Here is a 26665-nt window from a genome sequence, read left to right on the forward strand (position 1 = left end):
GGTCGTTACATAGGTGGCCATTCTTACGTCGATGCAATGTCGCCAGACTTTTATTGTCAATTGGCATTTTTATACATCAGGTCACAAGATCGAGTATTCTCTTAGATGTACCATCATCCCTTGGTCTTTGTGCAAGTTATGGTCAAGCAATAGCGTTTAAACGATCAGCTACTGTAAGCCAAGCGAATGGTGATAATACGGATGAGGTAATGGACTCTACAAGTAATCCGGGCTCTTTCTGTCAGTAGGTAGCAGATAACTTCGATTTTAACGAAGATACTCTGACAGGTCATGAACTCATGATATAACGCATGTGATGGGCATTATAAATTGTCAAACACCAAGAATGGCAACTCGACCACTAGTTATTGAAAAACGACACGTCAGTGCAACTGAACTACTGGAATCAGGCAATTTAGTCAAGTCGTATACTGCTGCAAAGACGGGTACTTGGAAAGACGTACGAATCAAGAAGCTGAATGCCTGTCCCGTGTTATTTACGCACCATGAATTGCTTGACACTCTATGGCTGCGTTCAAACATATTCAATTCTAACCCAGTAGGCCTACAATGGCAAGGGTTCATGGCTAATGCAGTTAAAGGTGAGTTTCAGGTTTTGTCAGCATCAATTAATCCTATGATAGCGCTTAATCCCGCAACAGATGAAGCTGTTTACAGTACAATATTTGTTCAAGACCAAGCGAGACAGATGAGCATATGTTGTGCACCGCTAACGTTTGACCAACCCCTCTACTTCAGAGCATTCAAAACTAAACAGCGCAATTTTGGTATTTTCAAAAATGTTCACTTACGACTTGATGGTTTTCATCAACTGATGTCCTTTCTCGGAGCAGGGTGCAAACTGATGGAAAGAAGTGGCTTAGATGATTTATGGAAAACTGTGTATGCATCAAAATCTTTGCAAAAATGATGGAGAAGATTTGTAGGCTACAACGTTTCAACAGGGCATTATTGCTATTTGCTGATACTCGTGTAAATGTGGATAACGCCTTAATTATTGGTGACGATATTATTCGCAAAATATGTGGAAAGAAACTTAAAGAGATTTCGCTAAAAAGATCTGACTAAGCAAGTACCTTTGCCGTGATGCGAAAAGCCTTAAAATGTGGAAATGAAGAGATACACATTACACATGTCATCCACCAAAATCTTTCACATATTACTGTCTATAGCCTGTTTGCAGGGGTCACTGGAACCGGACAAATTTTCGTATGAACTTGCCAATGTTCCACCATCACTTTTCTCAGATGACGGAAGTATGCGGAAATCTCAGACATTTGCATTGTTCAAATACATAATCTTTCAAAATGAGGATATTTTGTGCACTAATTCTCGATTCTCTTGTATTTCGATTGTATTTGATGGCTGTGCTCTCATTCACCGACTTCCCTGGCCAAAAGTTGGGAATATAAAAAATTTGCTTGAAATGTTCATGCAATACCTTCTACGCAGGGAAAATACCAATATCAGCGTTGTTTTTGACAATTGTGATATTGGAACAACCAAAGGAGCAGAGCAAAAGCGCATAAAGCTGACCACATCTTGTCCCGACGTAGCAATTCGCTTAGACACACCCATCCCGGCAAATAAACCCGTGTTTTTATCAAATAATCGTAACAAGCAAAAATTTATAAACTTACTCTAGGATAATCTTAGTAGTAATGGCATTACTGTGAACAAGGCCGAAGGAGAAAGAGACGCTGATATTGCTATCGTCCGTAAGGTTCTGAAAGAACATGAAACCTATGGTCAAGTTGTTCCAGACAATTGTTCACCTAATCAAACGTCATATATAAACCGTTCAGGTCTACTGAATCTTAGCGTATTACGTCATGGAATTTTTCCTAAAAAATGAGCCAAAATTACACCATCGTTCGTAAGACTTGTATCAAACCTGTTTAAACATGAAACATTGGATCACCAGCTTTGAACACCTGTTTGAATTGCGTGACAATGTCTTTCATTATTGCGTCACAGTACTGCGTACGTGAGTTTGAGATATTGCTATTTATTCTGGTCATTCGTGAAATGGTTGCTTGAGAGTTAGTCGCACATTTAACTGTTTGCTTAGTGCTTGCTAGCTGGACAAAAATTCCGTCTTTATCTAAGTAGTTTGTATTGTAGTGACAGTTTTTAGAGGCGTACGGCGTTGCGTCCCATTTTCGATAGCCGCGGGCTAATTTTACAGGAATACACTTTTTGAAAAGACGTTTCAAAAGAGTGTTTGTTTTTCGGTCATTACATACAGACGAACGGATTCGGGAATCTTACGTTACAATTTTCCCACGAAGAGATTATGGTTTACCGCTGTGACCACAAGTATAGGCTAACTGTGATGGCTGACGATACTGATATACTCATCCTTTTGGTTTATCACGCACCATGCGGAAACAGCATTTAGGCTATATGACAACGTCTAACGCGAAAATTTCCATTCGTCGAGCAGTTCAGCTTGCTCTTGGAGAAAATATGTGCCGATCCTTGCTATTTTGCCACGCGTTCTCTGGATGCGATACAACATCCTGCTTTTACGAAACGGGAAAAGTAAAAGTTTTTAAAATCTTGAAAGATCTGGACAAAGTGCAGCGTAAATGTGCCGCCTTCGGAAACAAGAAAGCTTTAAAAGAAAAGACATTTCCAGAATTGGAAAAGAATTCTCCCAAATCTGTACAAGCAAGTGTTTTCCATGAATACTTTGAATTTATTGCGCTACCATTACGCTGTATCCCCAAAATATTTATCAGTTAAAAGAATGCCTCTTACAAGTAGAGCATGCTACTTTCACAGTCTTCGTGTGCATCATCAAGTGTCAACATGGCGTCATTTGAAAACTGTGCTGAATCATACTTTCTATGGATACAAGGAAACAGCTTCTGGTCTGGTCCCAATAATGACAGATAATGAATGTGCACCCAAAAGGTTTCTGAAAGAAATTAAGTGCAATTGCAGGAGCGCTGAACGCTTATGCACATCTTGAGGTTGCTCCAAGAAAGGCTTTAAATGCAGTATTCACTGTGCTTGTGAAGCTCAGTGTGAAAATTCATCACCTTTAGAGTGTTAGATACCCAAGAGCTGTGAGTGTAGAAGTATATTTACTTTAATAAAAATAGTTGCATCCCTAGAACGGGACCTCAAATTGTTACTGTGGTAGTTTTTGCAAGTAAAATATTTTTTGCAATGAATGATTTGTAAATGAAAGTGAACGCATATATTAAATATACTCTGCCTTTTCTGTTGAAGCAAAGCAATATTAGGCTACTTAATAAACGACATTAAATGGTCTCCAGATAAGCATTAATTGCTCCAATCGCTGATGTTTATCTTTCTATTATACGTTGATTCGACATCTGCCAACGTTGTATCCCCATTTGTTTCAGTTGCTAATGTTGTTGAAGTGTCATATAGCCTACATTGAATTACACTTTAACGTAGGCAATTATAATTGCGTGAAAATAATTAGACTGTCATAAATGGCCAAATACATCACAAACATGGGCGTCGGCAGAAAAAATGCAGGAGTGGGGGAGAAGCGGGGGTTGGGAGGGCACAATTTTTGAAGCCAAATTCATCTGGTAAGCTGCAACATAGGTAAGAAAAGTTCTAAATTTAAAGTAACATTTGAGTGGTGAGGTGCGAAAATTGTGAAAAAATTACTATTAACGTATGATGTAAGTGGTTGTTGCGCCTACGTAGAGAAATCAAAAAACTGAAGTAGAGTTGGTTGAAAACCTTATGAGAAAGTGTTTGCGTGGAAGGCGAATCCATTTTTTGAAAATTGCACTCGCGAGCAAATTACATGTAAAATCATAATCCTGGGGGAGGGAGTAAGTGCCCCTTCCCTGCCGACACCCATGATCACAACCCTTTTTAAAAAGTTTTAATACACTTATCTTTTTGTGAGTGGTAATTACGTGTATATGCTTCCTAAGTTGCATTTTACTTAGAGAACCGACGTTGAACAAACGTATCGCTGACGTCATGTCACGGTCTGACATCGGCGATCGGCTGCCGTCTGTTAAACGACTGTTCAGACTATTGCAGGGCTACTCAACTGGCGGACCGCTGTCCGAATCCGGGCCTTCTGGGTGTTGATGGTGGACCTTGAGCTTTTGGAAGAATAACCTCATTGCCACGTTTCAGGGCTTCTTTAAACAGGTTTCTACTGGGAGGAAGCAATGAGTAACCCAGGATTATTGTATGAACATTTACGATTCTGTAAATGATAGCATACAGAATAGGCCTATTGACGTGTATTTTCTTTTGTATTTGTTTGTCCGTATTGTTTTCTTACTTTTGCATTTTGTGCAGGTCGGTTTACAAACCAAGTCCATAAATATTTTTAAGTTGAACTTGTACTTAAATTTGCTTTTCCTTTTTCAGAAATCATGCATCATGAACAATATGCCGAAATATGCCGAAATGTTTTTTTTTTTTTTACTTCTATTATGGTTTAACGTGTAAAACATACGGTAACCCAAATTTCTCATATTACTGTGACATGCCACTACTACATCCCAGCTAGCGATGCCTGTCATTTTTGCATTAATTCAACGTTTGCTAACGTTGGATCGGTGTGGAGGTGACGAGTTTAGCTGACTGGGGTCTAAAATTATCGCTTTATCAACGCAACTTTATATCAAAGCACGCTTGATATCTTCAAGACATAATTTCTCTGGGTATAATTGAATTTCCGCAAGATGATAATGTTGTTTTTGCTAGTTTGTTTTAGTCGTTGTTTTCATGTCAAGTTATAACCTATCTATTTTGTGAGTCGTGCAAGGCCTGGTGCGTTGCGCTTGAAATGGCTTTGCCCGTGGTAGGATTTCTTTGTGGGGTTTTCTTTGCCTGCCTTGCTCTTCTTTGCTATGAGCTAAACGCATCAAGACGTGTTCCCCTCACGACCATCAGCACTCTTGATAACGCACCATGGCCGATCTTCATAGCAACTGTTCATACAAATCTTAAATATATCAGCTAAAGCTATTTGGGCTAATAAAGCTATAGCCTAAATATATGTTGTTTATTTTTTTGTAACATTTTATTTTTTTATTTTCACTTTATATCTTAAATTTTTCTGAAGGTGTTGCGACCGTGCCAAATTTTTTTCAACTCAATAACTTACATCGGTCACAAGCACGTTTTCACGTTCGCGTTTTGTCGCTTCTACCTTTTTCTCGACCTTTGCTATGTTGACGTGTATTGTTTTTGATATGATGGTCAGAAATAAAAAACAAAACAACAAACAACAACAACAACGTGTGTTCTTAGTTCCTGCCGCCTGAAACGAAAAAAAAGTGCTTCAGAGCCACATCCATCCGTCTCTCTAGCGCCTCACAGCGAATGCTAAAGCCCAATGCCATCGAATGCTGTGATGACTCAATGATCTCCAGCAAAAAGCAAGCCAGGGCTACATTTTCATCAAGCTATAATAGTCAAGGCATAGTCTGCTTTTCAACAGAAACAGTCAGATAAACAATGAATGCCTACTACGGTTTGCAACGGCGCTCACAAACAAAACAATGAATCTTTTTACGCGGTGGATTCTTCTACACGGTACAAACTCAGACATTCTTTTTCGGAAGGCGGTAGAACAACGCAGATTCACATCGCGACACGATACCGCAAACACAACACTATATTATCATCAAAAACACTCAACTATTTGGTACTGGTACTACATGTGTTACGATTTTGTGTCTTACCGTTTTTATCTCCTCAAATTTGAACTAAAGTTGATACCCCCCGGTTCCAATTTAGCTCAATTTTTTTTTTTGGGGGGGGGGACTCTGTAGCAATCCAATATCATACCAAACACGCTTTTCTTCCCAACAAGTGAACCATTTTAACCTATAGCCTACGTCATTTTCTAAAGATTTTGTATGTTTACACTAACCTGCTTTAAATAGAAAAAAGGAAACAGAAAATAAAAACTGTTCACATTCGCCCTTTGACGGAGAGAGAAGAACAGCGACGTGAGAGAGAATAGAAACTAGAACGTATACAATTTGGATGACTGTTAAAATGTGATAATTCGTATCCTCTTATTGCTTCGTTATTCTGTAATGTTTAAATTCATTTTTATTATAGACCTGCAAATCTACAATATCATACGAACACCTTCTGATAACTTAAAATTATAATTCAAGTAATAGGCCTAATTGTGTGGGAAATAGTTTAATGGAGTGAGATCGTAAAATTAAGTTAGTTAGAATATCTGCCATGCTGACCGATTTCATTAGACAGTCAATTAACATAAGTTATAAAATCTCAAAAAAAAACACTACTCAGACCTAAAATAAATATTACTACAATGTAACCTACAACAACTTCACATGAACTGAAGATGGAGAATGTAATGGACAAGGTCCTTTCTTGCAGGGTTGCCATTTGTACTGAGCACAGCCAAACTAACTTTAAAATCTAATTACGAGTAGAATACATCTAAAGTACAGAAAACCCATGGCAACTTTGGTTTTTCCTTGAAAGCAGAAAAAATCGGGAACAAACCAAAAGCAACACTTTATTGCGTTAGCTTAATGTCCAAATACTAAATGTCCATTTTGTTTCTGTTAAACAACAACATTTACGGAAACGAGAAATTTTGTATATTTCAACAAACTTCTAACACTAAACGAATTCTTTCAATGAATTTTTGTATTCAATAAAATTAGTCATTTGTTTCTGCAACTTAACCCTTTGCTTTTCAACGTTTTTTTGGAAGTTAACTGCTCAAGGGGGGCCGTTTTTGGATCAAATTCAATCAGCTGTTACGTGTGATCCGCTGGTGCTATTTCAACAGAAGTTGCACTGGTGTGAAAAAAAATCATTTGTCTATAAGTTTGAAAAGTCATTATTCTAAAATTTTATATGTTAAACTTGATATTTCAACTTTTGCAAAGGTACCCAAAAACGACAATTTTGATTTAACTTGCCGCCTTTAATTACCGTGCTAATCCGATTTCATGCAGGAGTTCTAAAGGACAAAGAGCTCGATCAGCCGCACGAAGTGTGTGTGTGGTGTGCCGACTCATTGCATTGATAAAGATTTACGACTTATCAGCAAATCTTATTGTAGGCTACTCATTAATTATAAAATAGTTACAGAGTAAGATTGTTACATGAATTTGAAAAAAACAAAACTGCATTGTTTTATATTTTTGTCCTAAACTAATGCTTTGCGAAACCCCATGGCCAGCTTCTTGTTTTATGGAACCAAACTTCTCATAAGTAACACCTTGGCCTACTTGAATAGCTGTTTACATGTTCGTTTGTGCATTTTAGGTCTACAATTGAGTTTGTAGTATGAATAGTTTTAGTAGAGAGAAGACAATTGAACAAGCTGTTGAAATTATCCGAAATTTCTAAGTTCAAATTAGGCGCTTTTGGAATTGTGGATTTGTGTCAAGTCGCATCACAAATATCATGCAGGCTTCATCATAAGTCATTTGGCTTACGGATGTTTATAAACATGACTCATGAATTACATCCACTAAAAATACAGCATTTACATCAACAAAGCTAAGTTCGAAGTTCACTTTTTATTGAAGATTGTGTCAATCAATTTGAAAATGCATTTATAGTCCGCCAGCGTCGAAACAATGTAACAGCGAAGTGAGGAACATGGGTAAACAAAGGAAATGTAAATTGTTTGGAACACAAAAAATACGCGTAAACGCGACAAAGCGATACAAGAGCAAGGCAGTGATTATGTTTCTGGCCAAAAAAAAATTAACTTATGACTTGAAAGATAAAAATGATTATAACGAAGCTTCAAAATTTGTCGTAAAAAATATTGCAGAGATACAATAAACATCATCATTTTGTGCTAGACTGTGAGAAGACTTCCTAGATTCTTTTCAAACATTTGCAGGATTGCAAATTATTTTGTATAACTTTATATTGCCAAAAAATGGCTTCTTGGTTGATATAACGTGTCTACAATGTATAAAAAATTCTTAGGCCTACTACATTGAAGTAATGAAATGTTTTTTTGTGATTTTTTCTGATGACGTTTTACAACATCCGAAAAGTAAAAATAATAATGATGAATAATTTTACATAACCATGGTTTGTAAACGCTTCACAAAAATTGTCGCGGAGACTTTACTGTTAGACGTAAAACGTTTGTAAAAGAAAACTGTCGGGTTACGTATTTATAATGTTTATTACGCTGTTATCGAGTTATAAACTGCCTTTGTTGTCTACCTTTGTGGTTGCCGGCCAGCTTAGAGCAGCATGCAAACTACGCGTTTATGGTATTTGCATCGTGTTATGATTCCCGCAAATTTTCCACAAGGTCTTTGTTTTTATCTTGATATTTTGTGCCTTTTCTGTCCTAAACTTGAAGTCACTGTGCAGCACAATCCACACCGGTTTTTAAACTCAGTCTTCATTGAAAATCTTTTGTGTGGTGCATCATTTCAAGTAGTGTCTTCCCCTGAACTGTTACACAAACCGCCCAGAACCAGGTTGATTATGAATATTACAGACGTTGAGTGGCCGTTATTGTATGTGTGGATTTATTAGCTGTCTGACTAAATTCATGCTAAAGTCGAGCAAATTCTGCTTTCGGGATCCCTGCCGTTGTTTACGTTTTTTTGTTGTTGATAAGTTTAGGGAGCATTTTTCCAAAATAAATGAAGACATCGGTATTGTTCGTCACTTAGATTTAGTTTTCTCAGCATTGTTTATTCATTCTTTCATTCATTAGTTTATCCCACTTTTGGAATAATCGGATCGTTTATAAATGACGGGTTTTCACAATAGCCGGTCTCTTATACATTGGCGCAACGTATTCAGATGTTGAATCAATGATCAAGAAAGCTGATTTGTTGTTTGTCTTATGTGACGCCGAGCATTATGCCTAGTCTACAATACAAAATATTTTGTAGTGAAGACGAGACATTATCATCTTTATTTTGCGCTCTTTGGAACAACACACAGTGCACTGTGAAACAAAAATGCAACACATAACAAGTAGGCCTAGGCGACATAAAGCAGCGAAGGGACATGTAGTCATCGAGTAAGCTGCTACGTGATCTCATAATTTTGAGCATATCTCACAATTACTGTTTGCAAAAACGCCATTTCTTCAGCTTCTTCCAAAAGCATTTGCAGTGATACGTTTCCTCAATTGCAAGTTTTGTCAACGAGAGTATTTCCATAGAACGTTTATTTCGAAACCAGGTTTTTCATGTCACTACTCACTACCTAAGGGAAGATTTCTTATTGTAACGCTTTTTATTCGTCAATGGATATTTGCTGGTTGAAACAACTGTTTTGAATAGTTTGTGGCCTACATTGATCGTAGATTGCTATTCTTCGTAAAGCTGATAACGCAAAAAACGTTTGCTATTATTGTTTCTAATTAACAACTTTGTGACCACTGGATTTTCTTTGTAGCATAAGAAATAACGCGCTTTGTATTATTGAGGTCAAACCAAACAAAGGAAAACAAGAGGACGTTTCTCTCTGCTCGCGCATATCGATGCACGAAGCAATTATGAGCTTATGGCTTGTTATCGCAATGTAATCCATTTCACGCTTTGCTGGAAGTTAGCCAGAAATAGCAAAAATTCACCAAAATCTTGAATTTACAAGAAAACTACACAACTTTTAGCATCAAATTTAGTATCATCAGATCCGCCTGAAAATTTTAGGAAAAGTCAAGAAAAACCAAGTGCATGGCGTTGCTGTGCTTCAAGTAATCAACGGAAATATGAGGAGGGGGCCAAATCTGGCCTCCCTTTGAGGAGCAAAGTGTTAATCCAAGCCAGTGCTGCCGGATTCTTTGCACAGTTTAAGGTTAAATTTTGGTCATTCTGTGAACTTCGTGGCCAAAAAAAAACTAAGTAGGCTATGGTACAACTGAAAAGTTTATTCACTAATCTTGGCTAACTTGTGAACTTCGTATGCATCAATTAAAACAGGGGTTCCCAACCTTTTTTGCTGTTTGTACCCCTTTGCCAGATCAGAGCATTCTTCGTACCCCCAAAAAAATTCTGATTGAATTTTTCAGGTAGGCTATTTATATATTGCTAAATTAAATTGCTTTATAGCTCAATTAAACGTTAAACCGATATTTCACACAAACATGCAAAAATTACCAAATGAAATTAAATGTCAGAACGTATTTTGTTTGTCACTTGTTGCTGCTTCAATGATAAAATTCACTCAAATTATGGTTCGAGTTTACTCAAGGCAACACGTAAATCATCTTCCAGTTGCAGATGATTTCTGTACTTATTCTTGATATACATGATGGTCGAAAAGCCACTTTCACAGTAATAAGTTGTTGAGAAGAGAATTAACACTGTCATGGCTTCCATAGATAGCAAGACTTGGGAAGGTTTAAAATCTTATAACTTTGATTTGTCAAATAGCAGTTTAATTTTTGGCAGCTTTCTATTTTGATGATGTTCTCCTTCAAATTATCCTTATCCGACATTTTTGTTAAAGCAAAAAGAAATGGATTTATAATCCAATGCTGGAAATAATTCAATTCACCAGCAAAAAAGTAGCCATTGAAAGAATCAACCAGCATCTTTTAAAAGGAAAATAATTTCATTTTTGACATTTTGCAGCAAAGAGTTATTAGCAATTTGATCAAGACAAGGAAAATTAGCAAGGTTTTCATTTTGAGCAGCAGCAAGTAAAAAAACACATTGTTATAAGACAATGAGGCTACTTAGCCAACTAAATAACAACAATTAGTTGTAGATAATTGTTTTTGTTTTTTTCAAAGCAAAGACCGTAATGGCATAATATCATTTACAATTACAAAATAAAACTGTAGGCTACTGTGAAATCTGTTTGAAAAGCTGCTCTGTGGCCCAAGGATTTTTGTACGCCTTGATGTTTAATCTCGTGCCCCCTGGGAACCGCTGAATTAAAGCATTATGCACACATGTTATTTGTGTATTTGGTCAAAATCGAAGGTTTGATAGCAAACACGTACTGCAACGAAAATCCTGTTAATGAAAAGTTGCGTTTGGTTGTTAAATTCTATAGATTTCTATTGTTTTAACTTGAAAACTGGTGCTGCTTTGGCTAAGCGGGTAGCCTACTATGTTTGCTTGACCATTACAAGGCCTATGAGAGGGGGATACGGAGGGTACGGCGTACCCTTGAGAGCCCAGGCCTGTGTTTGTTGGGGGGCCCGAAATTGTGGTTTTATAGTTTACGCGCAAAAATGTTTGGTTAAAACCATCATAAACGACTGTTTTCAAGCATAAAAGTTGTTATTCTTTAGTCCTGGGGGGCCCATAATCTAGCAAAAGGGCCCAGAAAGGTAATCGAGTGCTTTGCGAGCAAATTAGGGGCCCAAAGTGGTAATTTAATGCTTTACGTGCAAAAATGTTCTGTTAAAGGCACCCTAAATTAAATCATAAAAGTTAGTTATTCTCCTGTCCGGGGGGGGAGGGGCATAGTGTAGCAAAAGCACGTTTGAGAAAAACCCGGGCAAAAAACCCGGGTGTTTTTTTTTTTGTGTTTTTTAAAAACTATTTGACAAAGGTAGTTTCACGCTTATTTCACTTCAAAATGAATTTCGGAGTTAGAGCAGGAGCCGCAGATTATTTTCGGAGCAGGACCGGAGCCGGAGTCAAAAAAAGTGACTTCTCTCGTTTACCTCTGCTAGTGCTGGGCACATAGACGTACGAGCCAGGGGGGCAGGGGGGCAGCTGCCCCCCCTGTTGTTTTAAAATGTCGCGAATTCGGGCAAAATCTTGCAATTATTAGGGCACAAATTGATATATGAAAAGCTTTAAAATTGCATGAATTAAGAAAAACTAGCCTACAAATTAATATCTTTTACCTATCAAACTAAGGCTACAGCCTCATTTGCACAAGAAATATGCCGCAAAATTTTCATTTGGCACACCCGTATTGATGTATTGTATGGTGATCAAACTGTAGTACGAAATGCATTTAACCAACTGCATCATGCCAATTTGGGCAGCCACCAAAATATGTCTCTATTACTTTTATGAATCTGCCCAAATCAAAACACAAAATTTGCTATATAGCTAATTTTATTAATTTTCACAAATGCATCGTGTTGATTTGGGCAGCTGAAAACATGACATTATCTGATTAGTCTGTGTATGCAACTACCCAAATTAGCGTGAGGCTGAGAAAGTTTCCCCAAAATGAACAAATTCATTAATTTTTCCCATTTACATAACTGTATCGTTTAGATTTGGGCAACAAAAAAATATGAAATTATCTGATTATAGTCTATTTATAAAACTGCCCAAATTGGCGTGATGCAGTTGCCTCGGCATCAAAATTTACAAAGTCTTTAATTTTTTTCATAGGCCTAATATCCATAAATGCATCATCTTGATTTGGGCAACTACAAAATATGAATTTATATAAATCTGGTGAATACTTTTATAAAACAATTCGGGTGGAGAGGTTACAGTACTTTCTCAACCATAAACGGACATAGCTAAGCAACACCACAACATTTAACGAAAAAATGTTATACTGTACCTGTTAAATGTAATGTTAATGTTGTGGTGTTGCTTAGCTTTGTTTGGTTGCTTCTATAAAACTACCCAAATTAAAATGATGCAGTTGCGCCCCAAAATAAAAAATAAATATTTAGTTTGTATATGCAACTGTGTCATGTTAATTTCACCAACATTTAAAATGCTACTGCTGAAGTATATAATACTCCTAAATGTTACTCCTACCTACCATGCCAAAGTACAGAAGCATCGAGCAATGCACAAGCAAGGTATATTCAAAGATGAATTCAGTTGTTCTATCTTGATTACTTGGGTAAGAAATTCTAGCTAGCTGGTGATCTTGTTATGTTAGTTTTTCACTGTTATCATGCACCGCATACATTATATTTGGGCAATTTCTATAAAAGCGTGCAGATTTGGGCAAATCTACGTTCTGCCCCCCCAAAATGGTTTGGTCTCGTACGGCTATGGCTGGGCATGTGGTGAATGCAAAAGTTAATGAAGAAAGGTTAAGGATTGGTCAGATAATTAACTTGATTATGTTTTAACAAGATGCTATGTTTGAGCCTTGGTAGAGAGCTTGGCTTGTATCAGATACATATGATATAACACTCAGTAACGTTAACGGATTTAACATTAAACACAAAAAAAAACATGAAAAAACTACTAAATCCAACGTTTTCGACACCACATAGTGTCCTCTTCAGAAATAATTATAAGCTACATCTAAAAGAAATAAAAAAAATGAATTTAAAAATTTTACATTAAAGATGTACAAACGACACCTCTCAACATCACCATCAACAACGGACACACGAATTCAATGCAGGATACACAAATTGGCGAGGGACAGATCACAAGATATGCACAACACAAAATAATAATTTTATTGCAGCCTGATACTATTAATGCGCACAGATGTCCAATTCTGCAGTAAAATGTTGTGTGGTGTGCAATACGCCTAAGCAAACATCACACTTTTTGCCCAAGACAAAGAGGGCCCGGAGTGAGAGGGGGGCCCGGAATGACTCTTCGTACCCCTAGTGAAAATTTCTCTCAGAGGCCTTAATTGTTGACCAACTAAAGAAAGCTGCCTTATTATCCAAGCAGCCTACGTGAGCAATTTCAAATCTATGCTTCTCTACATTTTGTGGATTAGGCCTACAGTCCTAAACGAGGTTCAATCGACTAACCTATTTATACTGCGATAAAGAACTGTCCAATGGACAATTAACTTATGAATTTAATAAAATTAAAGAAAAATGTTAAAGAAAGTTAAAGAAAATCAAATTTAGAGAAAGCAGGAAAAAAGACCAGGCTACTCGCAAGCTTAGCCTAAGTTGTTGTAGGAACTATGAATTAAAATGAAAAAGATTTGATTTATCAGGGAACGGAACGCTCCAACAACTCCACTTCACCAGCTCAATCATACAAGCGAAATTTATTCTATCGTATGTTGCGAAAGATTCGCTAGCTGTTGATCACTGGTCAACACAATTTTTGGTTCAACAAAGATAAGATGAGTTTTCGAGATAGGAGAATCTGAAAATGAAGTCCGTTTTCCCCATATCAAATCTGTGTTTTTCTCTGCAACCATCACACATTAAGCCTTTCAGGACCAGTGCCACACTTATGTACCACAGATTAGACCTGTCCAAAATTAAATACTTTCACATTTTTTTAGCCTCTCGCATTAATTGCTATGGTTTTGACTATGAGAAATCCGAAAACCATTTTGACAACCATTTTGCACTTTGCACCAATGATGGGATATCCTGTCTCTAGAGCCCTAAACATTTCTTGTCTATTTTTGCCAAATACCCATTTTTGACTTGTTCTTTTTGCCTGAAGACCTGAAATAAATCTGGTATTTTTCTATTAGACTAAACTCATTGAGAAATTTCAAAAGATGTGTAGGCTATAAGTTGCCTGAAATAAGCATTAGGCAAAATGCCTTTTCACCACTAGTGGCGATAAGTGCTTTAATTCCCTCCACACTTCTCAAAATCATGCTAAACGTCCAGAAATTGATTTTTCAGTGGTGAGCCATCAGAGAGGCATTAGGTAAAAGTGTTTTCTATTGAAATATAGAGTTTCACAGGAATCACAGCCAGGATCATGGCTAAACAGGTCAAAAATGGGTGATTTTGGCAAAGCAAAGGGGCTCTTGAGGTGAGGTATCCCATCATTTAAAAAGCAAAATGGTTATTATTTTCGGATTTCACTTGGGGTCTGAGGATTTCATTGGTACCGGGCCCAAAATATCTTCTCAACAGCCCTGGGTAGGCTACCTATCCCAGTGAGACATTTTAATCCACAGTTTAGGCTATGGCAGTGGTTCTCAAACTTTTTTGAGCGCGACCCTAATCTGAGTTTTATAAACATCTCACGACCCAAGCCTCAAACATCAAAAAATGTATTTTTTCTAATATACGTGAAATAGAAAAAGACACAGACAACTAGTTGTAGTACACAGTGCTATGAAACAAGGATTTATCACAAACAAATGACGGATTTGTTCTACTTTGATTGATGAAACTGAAGTTTTTCCTTCTTAATATCTTTAATACACGGCTTTATTTTAGTGAGCGCAATGCGCAGACCGTCACCAGGATAGAGGCGATTGCGAGCCTTGGTTTTATTAACCGTCAGTGCCGAAAATCCTTGCTCGCGCAGATAGGCTACGTAGTCGCAAGCGGGAGCAGAAAAGTCATTGCTTCGTCATCAATTATTGGCTTTTCCTTTTTAACCGAATCCAGAATCGTCCAAGTGACGCTGTGGAAAAAAGTTGTCGATGGAACTGATCGTGATGCAGTTCGATAAGCACTTCCTGTAGTCCTGCAATATCCTCTGATGTCGTCAACCTTTGCCACAAACGGATTTCTGACCCACACCTGAGATGCCAAATTTATATCCGGGATGTAGCGATCGAACTCCGCGATTTAGAAGGTTTTCTAAATGCTCCAATAAGATGGGTTTCATGACATCAAATCTGCTAATTGCAATTTGATTCCATTCTTCCAAATACTCGTTCATGTATGGAAACGCTCCAGTTTCTTCTTCCAGAGTTGCAGCTTTTCTTTGAAGGCAGACTGCTTCTCAGAGAGAGTGATAATATTTTGATTTCTGCCTTGCATTGATGTCTTAAGATCGTTTACTGCGGTGAAGATGTCGTTTAAGTAACATAATTTTAACATCCACTCCTTGTAAAGCTGTGGAAAGTCTACCTAATGATTAGGCCTACATCAAAAATCCTGCAAAATATTATAGTCACGGCCGGTGCACTGAATTATCTCTGTTCGTAAACGTAAAAGAATGAACTGCATTCCTAGCTATTCCTCGTTGCACTGTCTGCCTCCCACTTATCTAAAATTGATAACAAACGCGATTCTCTGAAAAACCAAGCGAGTCTTAGCAGCTACTGTAGTTGGCTATGGCCATACTGTAGTGGCTGCCATCAAAATTCTCAGAAAACCACTTATGATGCATTACTCCAGGTTACTGAGATGAAGCCACATAAAATGCTTACGATGCAATAACTCAGTCATAATAGAAGTAATTCATAATTCAGTCATAATGCAATTAATGGAAAAAATATATGGAAAATACTTGAATGGATGGAAAATGAATGGAAAATACTTGAAAAATGAAATGAAAAAAGTTCGTTTGGGCAGAATTGAATCACCATAGCGCGACCCATTTTTTGACCCTGCGCGACCCATGTTTGGGTCACGACCCATACTTTGAGAACCACTGGACTATGGCTATAGTTACGCTCAACTGCTGATAAAGAATGCCACCAGTAAATTTGGCAAAGAAGTTCATAAAATGACCAAAATTTAACCTTAAACTGTGCAAAGAATCCGGCAGCACTGGCTTGGATTAAGTTGCAGAAACAAATGACTAATTTTATTACAAAAATTCATTGAAAGAATTCATTTAGTGTTAGAAGTTTGTTGAAATATACAAAAATTCTCGTTTCCGTAAATGTTGTTGTTTAACAGAAACAAAATGGACATTTAGTATTTGGACATTAAGCTAACGCAATAAAGTGTTGCTTTTGTTTTGTTCCCGATTTTGTCTGCTTTCAAGGAAAAACCAAAGTTGCAATGGGTTTTCTGTGCTTTAGATGTATTCTACTCGTAATTAGATTTTAAAGTTAGTTTGGCTGTGCACAGTACAAATGGCAACCCTGCAAGAAAGGACCTTGTCCATTACTTACATGCTGTATCTTCAGTTCATGCGAAGTTGTTGGTTACATCGGTAGTTGGTTACAAAGTAGCGCGTAGTTAACTGTCTGCTAAGTAATGCACATATTTTTTGTTGTTGATATTTTATGACATTCAACTTCAAGTAAGCTCAGTCAAGCTGAATTTCTTAATTGCAAAAGAAAAGTCACCACAAAAACAGATTGATAAATTGAAGAACTTCAATCGAAAAACAAAGTGAAGCTATCCATTTATCACAAAAGTGCTTTTCTCGTCCACTTTATGTGGTCTAGTTAGATAGAGCGTAAGTTTCGCAGTTGAGACGGAGCATGTCAAAGATAATTTCTTCGGAATTTTGTTTGTTTCAAACAACTATACAGCAGGCCTAGGATTCTCGAAAGCTTTGATTTCAGTGAGACTGAGGATCCTTTTCTTCATAACACACTTCATAATTATTGTGATCCCTCATCTGATTTTCGAAAGTTTTTATGAAATGTGTTAGTTATTTTTGATAGGTAATTGGTAAAAATCATTTATTAAAAATGCGCTGTTGTTCTGGAAAGTATTCACGAAAACTGCAAAAGGATCTGCCAACCACGTGGCTTATATTATGAGGGATATGTAGCGTAATATATTATGAGGGACTTTTACCGTAAGAGAAATTATAAGAAATGTAGCCTAAGAAAGATTCTTACAGAAAACATTTACCTACATATTTTCATGGCAGGTTGATATGCTATGATGCGCAGAATACTTAAACGACCTGGGCCCATGTGCTTAACTATGCTGCTTGTCTTCGCAGCTTTCATAATCTACGTGAGAAGATGCGATAAACACTACTCCTTTTTGGAAAACCGCATGTTTAATACACCGTTCACTCCTTTCCAAACAACAATAAATTCCTCTGGTTTAGAAGTTTGTCAACATCGAGAAACCAGGCAAAGCATTTTGAAAGAAACAGATCTTGAAGACTTTCTTATGAATAACTGCCATGGAAATCATGAAAATACGATTATTCAATTGGAAAATACAAAACAATATTTATCTTTCACCGAATATAAAAAGTATCTTGCTTATAATTTTACTTTGACATACAAAGATCCGGTATACAAGTCAAAAAGTCTCGGAGAACTATCTCTTCGCAGAGTAAGTATACATAAGTTTAGATAGTTTTAAATGCAGCATATCTTGAAAAATATAAATGCTCTACTGTCGTACTCGTAACATAATGGCTATGCTTTGATTATATTATCGAGTTTAGTTTTTAATTGACTTTGAAATTGAACAAATGTGAGCACGCCATCTGGTTTTCATCTGCCCAAGATTTTGGCAAACAACGTAGGCCTATAGGCTACTACAGTCTAGATTCTAGAACAATTTATTACATTTCAATAGATTTAATTAAGGCAAGGAGTAGTCTATTTTTGCATAGCTTAATCCTACGAATTCACAGATAGAGTGTTATTTTTTTGAGTCACGTTTGTCAAAAAAAATCTTTTGTGGATTGATATTTAAAAAAATCAAATTAGGCTTTATAACCTACAAATCGAGGCTTGCAACAAAAAGGGCAAAGTTTGTGGAATAATGTTTGAGAAAACGTTTGAAATAAATGTAAGAGTAGCGCACCAGAAAAATTTACGCCATGAACAAAATTAGTCCGAATAGGTGGGAAATCCTGCTAAATGAGGAAAAGTTTAAAGAGAATTATACTTGGAGCCAATGAAAAAGTAGTCGAAATATACAACTTCTAAGGTCGATCAACATAGCAACTGTCTTTTTGTCTTGTTTTTTTTTTTTACTTATATAAATTGTTTAAAAAAAAAATTCACTAGTCTTTTTTTTCACTTTTTTCTAAATTTATAAAAATTTTATTAAGGTGTAGCGACCGTGCCATATTTTAAACTGATTGTCCTGCTTTGGTATCATGCCCGCTAAAACGTCCGCGTTTTGCCGCTTCTACCTTTTTCTGGACCTCTGCTATGTTTGTCATATATTGTTTTTTTTTTCGTTGTGATGGTCAGAAATAAAAACAAACTGAACTGAACTAACTTATAAAGTGGTGAAAAATCTCGGTCATTTTGAATAGATAATTCAGAGCCACCTAATTAAATTTATATCAAAAAAGCGTTTCGAAGACCATACTTTTTGTTTAGCAATAAAATTTTAATGATTATGATTATTTCGATATTATCATCTCTGTTTCAGGGTTGGGTTACCCCGAACCCCAGATCACGTTTGCATGACCCACACGAGCAAATTAATGTCTACTTACTAAACGATTTGTTAAGAAAAGAAACCAGGTTGAGGATTCTTTTGGGAGATGATGATCCGCTTCAGGTAACCCAAGAAAAGTATTTAATCTTCTATTTAAAGGCTTTTTAAAAACTTTTTTCAATTTTTTTCGCTCTAAAATAGTGTTTATAACCTTTTTTCATCCACAAAACACTTTATGTTTTGCAATAATCTTGCAGAACACCAAACGAAATTCTTCATTATCCTTATTATCTGCCCATACTTTTTCGTTTCTATCAAAATATATATATATTTACAAATTCACCAAAAATTATGCCAATACTCAATGTAAATATGTAATATGGTAACGATAAGGCTAAACAGCGTGCCGTCTGCATATGTACTTTATAAATGAAAAAAGAGAATTTCGATACTTTAAACCCTGATTAACGTAAAGTCAATAGAGGATCCGCGTAAAGCAGATACAAAAGCATCTAATTTAGTGAAAAAAATTGAATGCAGTAATATTGACGACCTTTTAAAGTACATGTAGTTCAAACAGAAATAGAAAATGTTGGGTGGAAATTCAATGTTCATGACAAAGTCCAATTGATATTCATCTGTTGCAGATCGCGATTTCGGGATCAGATCAGTTTCAGATCGCTTTTGTATCTGCTTTACGCGGATCCTCTATTGACTTTACGTTAATCATGGTTTAAAGTGTCGAAATTCTCTTTTTTTCATTTATTTTTGAAGTATCTCGCATCCTTTTATATGGATCATTCTACAGGAGGCCGGCTTGACTGGTCCCAGGCTTAGGTGTATGTCAGCTTGACTGACCCCTTTGTTTGTTGATAGAATTTAAATACTTCGCCTGAATGTTTAATATTTTCGTGCTTTTTATTGTTGCAACTGTCGGTTGTATGACCTTATAACCTTCATAATTTGCTAGAAATTGTCATTATTACTGCTCGCAGACTAATCTGTTCCTTAGCAACCAAATAACATTTTTAATCATTTTCTAAAGTGAACTGCTGTAAATTTTACTGATACTATGAACTAATAAGTTGTACTGAAGAGGGTTTAATACCCGAAATCGCGATCTGCAACAGAAGAATATCAATTGGACTTTGTCATGAACATTGAATTGCCACCCAACATTTTCTATTTCTGTTTGAACTACATGTACTTTAAAAGGTCGTCAATATTACTGCATTCAATTTTTTTCACTAAATTAGATGCTTTTGTATCTGCTTTACGCGGATCCTCTATTGACTTTACGTTAATCATGGTTTAAAGTGTCGAAATTCTCTTTTTTTCATTTATTTTAGAAGTATCTCGCATCCTTTTATAGCCTATGGATCATTCTACAGGAGGCCGGCTTGACTGGTCCCAGGCTTAGGTGTATGTCAGCTTGACTAACCCCTTTGTTTGTTGATAGAATTTAAATACTTCGCCTGAATGTTTAATATTTTCGTGCTTTTTATTGTTGCAACTGTCGGTTGTATGACCTTATAACCTTCATAATTTGCTAGAAATTGTCATTATTACTGCTCGCAGACTAATCTCGCAGACTAATCTGTTCCTTAGTAACCAAATAACATTTTTAATCATTTTCTAAAGTGAACTGCTGTAAATTTTACTGATACTATGAACTAATAAGTTGTACTGAAGAGGATTTAATACCCAAAATCGCGATCTGCAACAGATGAATATCAATTGGACTTTGTCATGAACATTGAATTTCCACCCAACATTTTCTATTTCTGTTTGAACTACATGTACTTTAAAAGGTCGTCAATATTACTGCATTCAATTTTTTTCACTAAGTACTTTATAAACTTGACTTTTTTCAGATTCCAGAAGTCCTGAAAGAGTTAAAGACTTCGAAGTATAAAGTTCCAAATATCGTTCATTTCATTTGGTTTGGAGCTGAAAGAAGATTTAGAGTCGACCATTACATGGCGTGTGTACCTTACAAGAGATTTTAAATGACATTTGTGTTTTTGTCACCATTTTTTTATTTAAACATGCAATTGTTAATGTTTTTGAGAAGGGCACAATGTGAAGCCGAAAATGTTTAAATTAGTTTTGTTTCGTTTTAATTTGTACGTAGTTTGAATAATGTTTGTTTGTTTGTTGTCGAATTTCACTTCATGGTGTGACAAAAAATAAAATATTCGATGACAAAGTCTTGATGTTTAGGTTTATAGGAGCATTGCGCTATCAACAACCAAAAGTCATTTTGTTCCATCACAATGCGGTGCCTGTTGGCGAATATTGGAAGATAGCAACTCAGTTTGCGAGTGTGCGCTTGAAAATGGTCAAACGAACTTCACCACAGACAATATTCAGCCACAATATCAGTGTAAATATTTTTGCCAACAAAGTTATAGATGTTTCTCGGCAGCCGATTGTAGCAAGAATTAACAGCGGTAGACACCGTGTTAGTGCTAAGCCTTGTGCTGATAGCCGGGAAGAACGCCCCTTTCTTCACAAAGTTATAGATATTTATCTAATTATGTAATCGATGTCTTAAAGTTTTGTGTATCTTCCTAAAAGGTCAGCAATCTCTAATACGCAATAATACATTGTGAAAGTACGAATTTTTGTAAGGAATTCACTTTACATTTGTTTCATTTACAGTAGTTCTTGTTGTTATAGTTTTATCTCACATAATGTTATGTTTTTTAATGCAACCTCGATGGTTCTTGACGTAATCTTGTCCGTCGTTGTCTTACACAATTTACCATTGGTCTGTGATCATTACAGCATTCAATCGAGAAAGTTAAATTCTTATTGTAATTGAGTTGTTCATTTTTGCTTTTCCATGTAGGTGATTGAACATCAAGCAGATGTTGCAAGATTGCAAGTAATGATGGAGGTTGGAGGAATATATATTGATACCGATAGCGTATTTTTAAAATCGGTCGATTTTTTTCGAAATTTTGAAATGGTACTTCCAGAATCAGATTGGGCAACCTTAGGTAAGATGTATGAAAATGTGACAACCAAGGCTAGGATTACTTGATGCAACTTATTTGTGGTCTACGTTGTGATGAAATTATTTGATTATATTTTATCGTATTATGTTGTATTATACATTTCGTGTAACCATAGTTAATAAATATACCTAGTTCGCCAACTGAATACGAATCTTGCTGTTTAAACTCGGCACGTACGCCCTCTGTCGGTGGTTAATACGTTTTGCTGACTCAGCAAAACTACTAGATATAAACCTGTAGAAAAATAGCGAATTGAATGGTTGCAGTGTTTGTTAGGTGAATTTGGGCTGCTGAATCATCCCTGTGCTGAATGGGGGGGAATAACGCTAGAAAGAAGAAACTGTGTTACAGAAGTGCTAAACGTTCCTTTTAAGCCTTCACTGTGTAATTTTAATTAAAATATAATACTCCATGTGCACGTTTTCCTCAGAACATACCGTAGCTCAGAATGCTTGCTGCACCAAGTTGAGCCATATAGACCAGTGGTTCTTAACCTTTTTCCCCTTATTACCCATTTCTGTTCAGATCAAAGTCTCATTACCCAAAATCTAATTTTATCTATCTTGCTATTTTGCCGTATTAAAAATGTAGAAGAGCGATATTCAACAAAAACAGCATTTAATGCAAAGAATGACATCAATAGTGTCAGTGAGACAGTTGCTCTTGCTTTTTGTGTACAATCGATGCAATATCGGGTGCGATTTTGGATACTGCACAACGCAAATCTGACTCCAGATCTAAAAGCTTGTTTCCGGATTTTTATTTCAAAGCAACAACACTTGAAAATGCTGATTCACAGAGATAAGTGGAAGGGAATATAGTCAACAGTGTTAGTGGTTTTTGCGCAACTTTTAGATATACTTTCCCCATCATTCCCCAGGATTTTCCCAAGCTTTTATCTTCAGAAGAAGCCTTGACAGATGACTCATGAATCATGTCTAAAAACCCTTCTTGGATGTCTTCATCTTTTTCACTGGGAAAATTTTCATATTAAAATAAAATATCACTGGTTATTTTGAACGGACTCAAAACATCAAAAAAAGTGTAAGTAATAAAACAACTTTCCCACTTACAGCTATGACACTGTTTGTTACATGTATAATTCTAAATATTCTGGTTCAGCTGATTACCCACCTGCTATCCTGAAATTACCCACATGTGGGTAATTACCCATAGGTTAAGAACCACTGATATAGACAGAAAGCATGCAGAAAGGCACTGGTATCATGACTAGGCCAACAAGTAGTTAAAAGATGATGTGAGTTTTCAAATTACTAAGGAATTAAATTTTGGCTTTTTCAGCAGAAGACCAAAACATAGGTTCTTAAAAGGCTGGTCAGTTGCTAACTTTTCTGCCAGGAATATTAGGCACTGGTTAATTTAAAGGAAGGCACTTGTTGCCCATGAAAATTGACCTAGACTCAAGATTAAACAGTACTTTTGTCTATTCAAAGTTTATAAATATATATGTAGTTTACAAGTATTTATTCTGAAGAATTTTTGAGTAGATTATTTATTAGACTACGGTATGTAAATCTAGATATGGCTACATCAGACATGTGCAATCAATCAATCATTTTATTCTGTATTACAGTTACTAATCACTTTTGATCTGCTTGACATACGGTATGTTAACAACTATACTTCTCAAAATCAACAATTTTGCTGTTCATTAAGAATATGTGAATTACAGTCAAAAAATTGCCCATTCTTGTGGCTAGTTTTCTAGGTTAGGCCCAATAAGTTTATTCTAACTTGCCATTGAATATTTATTGTTTGTCAGTGTACACTACAGACTGCAGATGTATTTGCAAAAAACTTGTTTGTGTATTACTGCTAAAAATATAAAGTTATGTATGTAATCTCCTTTCTTGTTCCACTTAATGTATTTACTATGAGTTCTTATTCACTAACCACAGTTGATTTTGAGCCATTTCCGCTAAAAATATGCTGGTGCTAATTCTCGCAAGCACATAAGCAAAATAACTATGTTTGAATTACACACTGGTGGGCTAAGGTATTGGTAACTTACGGTACTTTTGAATGCAAACAGCTAGCTTTATGGAAAAGGAAATATATACAGCAGTTCTATATTTTGGATATGTCGGCTGCGTCGGCATCGTCGGCTGCGTAGCCGAGTGGTGAGAACGTCTGCGCGACGTTCGAAAGGACGTGGGTTCGACACCGGTCCAGAGCACGCGGCTGTGTCTCGGCGAAAGACACTTAAAGGCAAGCCAAAATAAGGGGAACAGTTGACTCGAAGACTATATGTCACTTCGCTGCTTCCTGTCGTCTGTTGTATCGCATCTGTGATCGCAGTGTACTGTATGTTATCGCAATGGGCGCAAATAAAAGCATGATTATGATTATTATGATTATGTCACATTTAGCATGTTACTCGTGGGTCACTCATGATATAGAAAACAATTTATATGCATAATACAAATAGAGAATGTTCATAAATACAGTATATATATATTTATTACAATGCAGCAATAAGTGTACAGAAAGGTTTTTAATTATATTGTTTTTAAAAGTCATTAAAATGTTGTCACAATGTTGGAGGCTCTTCAAGACATGAGTAAAGAAGAACTTACAATATTTTTTGATGAGGTATGTTTAACCACACTTGTTTAGATGCAAAATACTATTCATATATCTTACTAACTAAGTCTCTTTAAGACTCCTATTCAAAAATGCTCGTTGAATCTGCAATTCTGACGCTCTTGTCAAATCGTCATATTTCAAATCTGCCATTCGCAGCTTGTCGTTAACAATTCTCTGCAACAGCATTATCTGTTAACCGGGTTATTGTGATTATTCTTGTGTTTTTTGTTTTTGTCTTTTTGCATGTATGGTTATTAATATGGACTTATTGGTCTGATGCAAATATATAATAATACTAAAAATAATATTATCAATATGAAATTTGGAAATCTAGCCAATGAAATACTTAACTGCTTCAGGGTTGGCCTTCAGGTTGAAAAGTTAGTTTTCAAAAGCATAATATATACGGTATGCAATATCATCATGATGGTGCTACTTTAGAAGCTTGCTTTAATTCAATAATTCTGTAGCTATATTTACATTTTGAGGTAATGAACGTTCTTCTTTGGGTGCCATGCCTTCTAAGTTTGGAGAGAATAATGGCACTTGATGAAGACGGTGTAATACTGAATTTATTTGTATTTTACAGTAGAATGAAGATTTGGAAGGTGGAAATTTTCTTCGAAACGCAGGGTATTACACCGACATATTGCGCAATGAAATCAATAACCTTAATCTGCCTAATGCAAATCATGACTACTGTGAAGAAAGCTTATTGCCGGACTTGGACTGTGCAAGGTATACAGCAATCTATTAACTGGAAACCCTCTACGAAGGCGCCTTTGAAGAACTTTTCTAGATCCTTGCTATGTTGACATGTATTGTTTTCGCTGTGATGGTCAGAAATAAAAAAAAAGTGCTGGAGAGATACATGCGTATGAGGACTCATATTTTTTACCACAACAAGACTTCTTACAAGAGAAACAAAACAGCAAAACAATCGCATAAGCAGAACAGTGCACTACGTAGCACTCTGAAGTCTGAAAAGTATAAACAATTCTAAAAGCAAACATTGAAGGAGGATTCTTGTATTTTGTTATCTGTTTTTGATTTGTACAATAAATATCGTAGCATACTTTCATTGTATGCTTTCAAGCTGATTACATAGCACATTACTTTAAAGAATAAAATAGGCTTTCTATTAACACCGTAACTTAAATAGGTACTGTAAAAAGTACACAAAAGGGTGCCAATGCGGCAATGATGTAGTTGCAGTGAAAGTACAGTAAACCACTCTTATAACCCTCATTCATAATACGGATACGCCACTTTCAATCACTGTTTTATGCAGTCTCGAGTAAAGCGCAGTATGCCAGAGTGGTTAGTCTAATGTTCACTTCTCGACATTAGATCCCTTCACTGCAGAGTGCTATACAATATCTAAAATTTCGGCTGTACTACTAGGCATTCGAACTGTAGGTGCGGTATGACATGCAACTCTTTGACGTTGACAACCGAAGTAGTGTTCAAGATGATCCTGCTTTATTCTTCTTGCAAGTACAGCAGCCAGCAGCAAACGTTTCTTGAATTATCGCTGGTAAGGACAGGGACGAGAAGAGCATCTGAAGCTTTACTTAGTAGCATCTTCTCTCTATTGACATCCTCAACTAAATCTGAAAATCAATGACCTATCAAAAATAACATTTAGCAATGTATGTTACAATTAGCACACGTGTTCATCACAAATTAACTATACACATTACACAGGGATGCCAGATTAGTGAATCTTCTCAATATACGAGTACAGTAGCAGTAAGCACCATATGCTTATTGCTTAAATTAAAAAAAAAAAACATAATATATATGACACATTACGTGATTCACTAGGCATAAGCTCTTAATTTTTACCAATGTCAACCATCATGACATAAAATTACATTATTTTAGTGTGTTGATCTTACCTGATGAAACTGTTTTGCCCACTGTGCTGTTGAAACAGAAATTTTTTTCTTTTCATCACTTGGAACTTTGTACAAACAAAATTCCACATTTGTAGTGCTGCTACATTGTGGTAAACAGCGGTTTATTCCAATATTCCACCATATTTACACTTAACTTGTGACATTATCCAACTAAATAATCATAACTAAGATAATTCATAATCCTTAAAAGCCTACAG

At 36.1% G+C, this 26665-nt stretch overlaps 1 protein-coding gene across 2 annotated transcripts in view; it reads left to right on the forward strand.

Moving 5' to 3' along the window:
* Positions 1–17445: 17445 nt before the first annotated feature.
* Positions 17446–26665, forward strand: part of LOC145786614 (uncharacterized) — a 74264-nt gene continuing 65044 nt past the window's right edge. For both annotated transcript variants that reach the window (XM_082598303.1, XM_082598302.1), the window contains exons 1-5: positions 17446–17848; positions 18908–19039; positions 20791–20900; positions 21140–21302; positions 21771–21921. In XM_082598303.1, coding sequence (XP_082454429.1) covers positions 17474–17848; positions 18908–19039; positions 20791–20900; positions 21140–21302; positions 21771–21921 — 931 coding nt within the window. In that variant the 5' untranslated portion in view covers positions 17446–17473. The remainder of the gene's footprint in view (positions 17849–18907; positions 19040–20790; positions 20901–21139; positions 21303–21770; positions 21922–26665) is intronic.

Source organism: Aplidium turbinatum, chromosome 17 (genome assembly GCF_918807975.1).
Source record: "Aplidium turbinatum chromosome 17, kaAplTurb1.1, whole genome shotgun sequence".
Taxonomy (NCBI): Eukaryota; Metazoa; Chordata; class Ascidiacea; order Aplousobranchia; family Polyclinidae; genus Aplidium; species Aplidium turbinatum.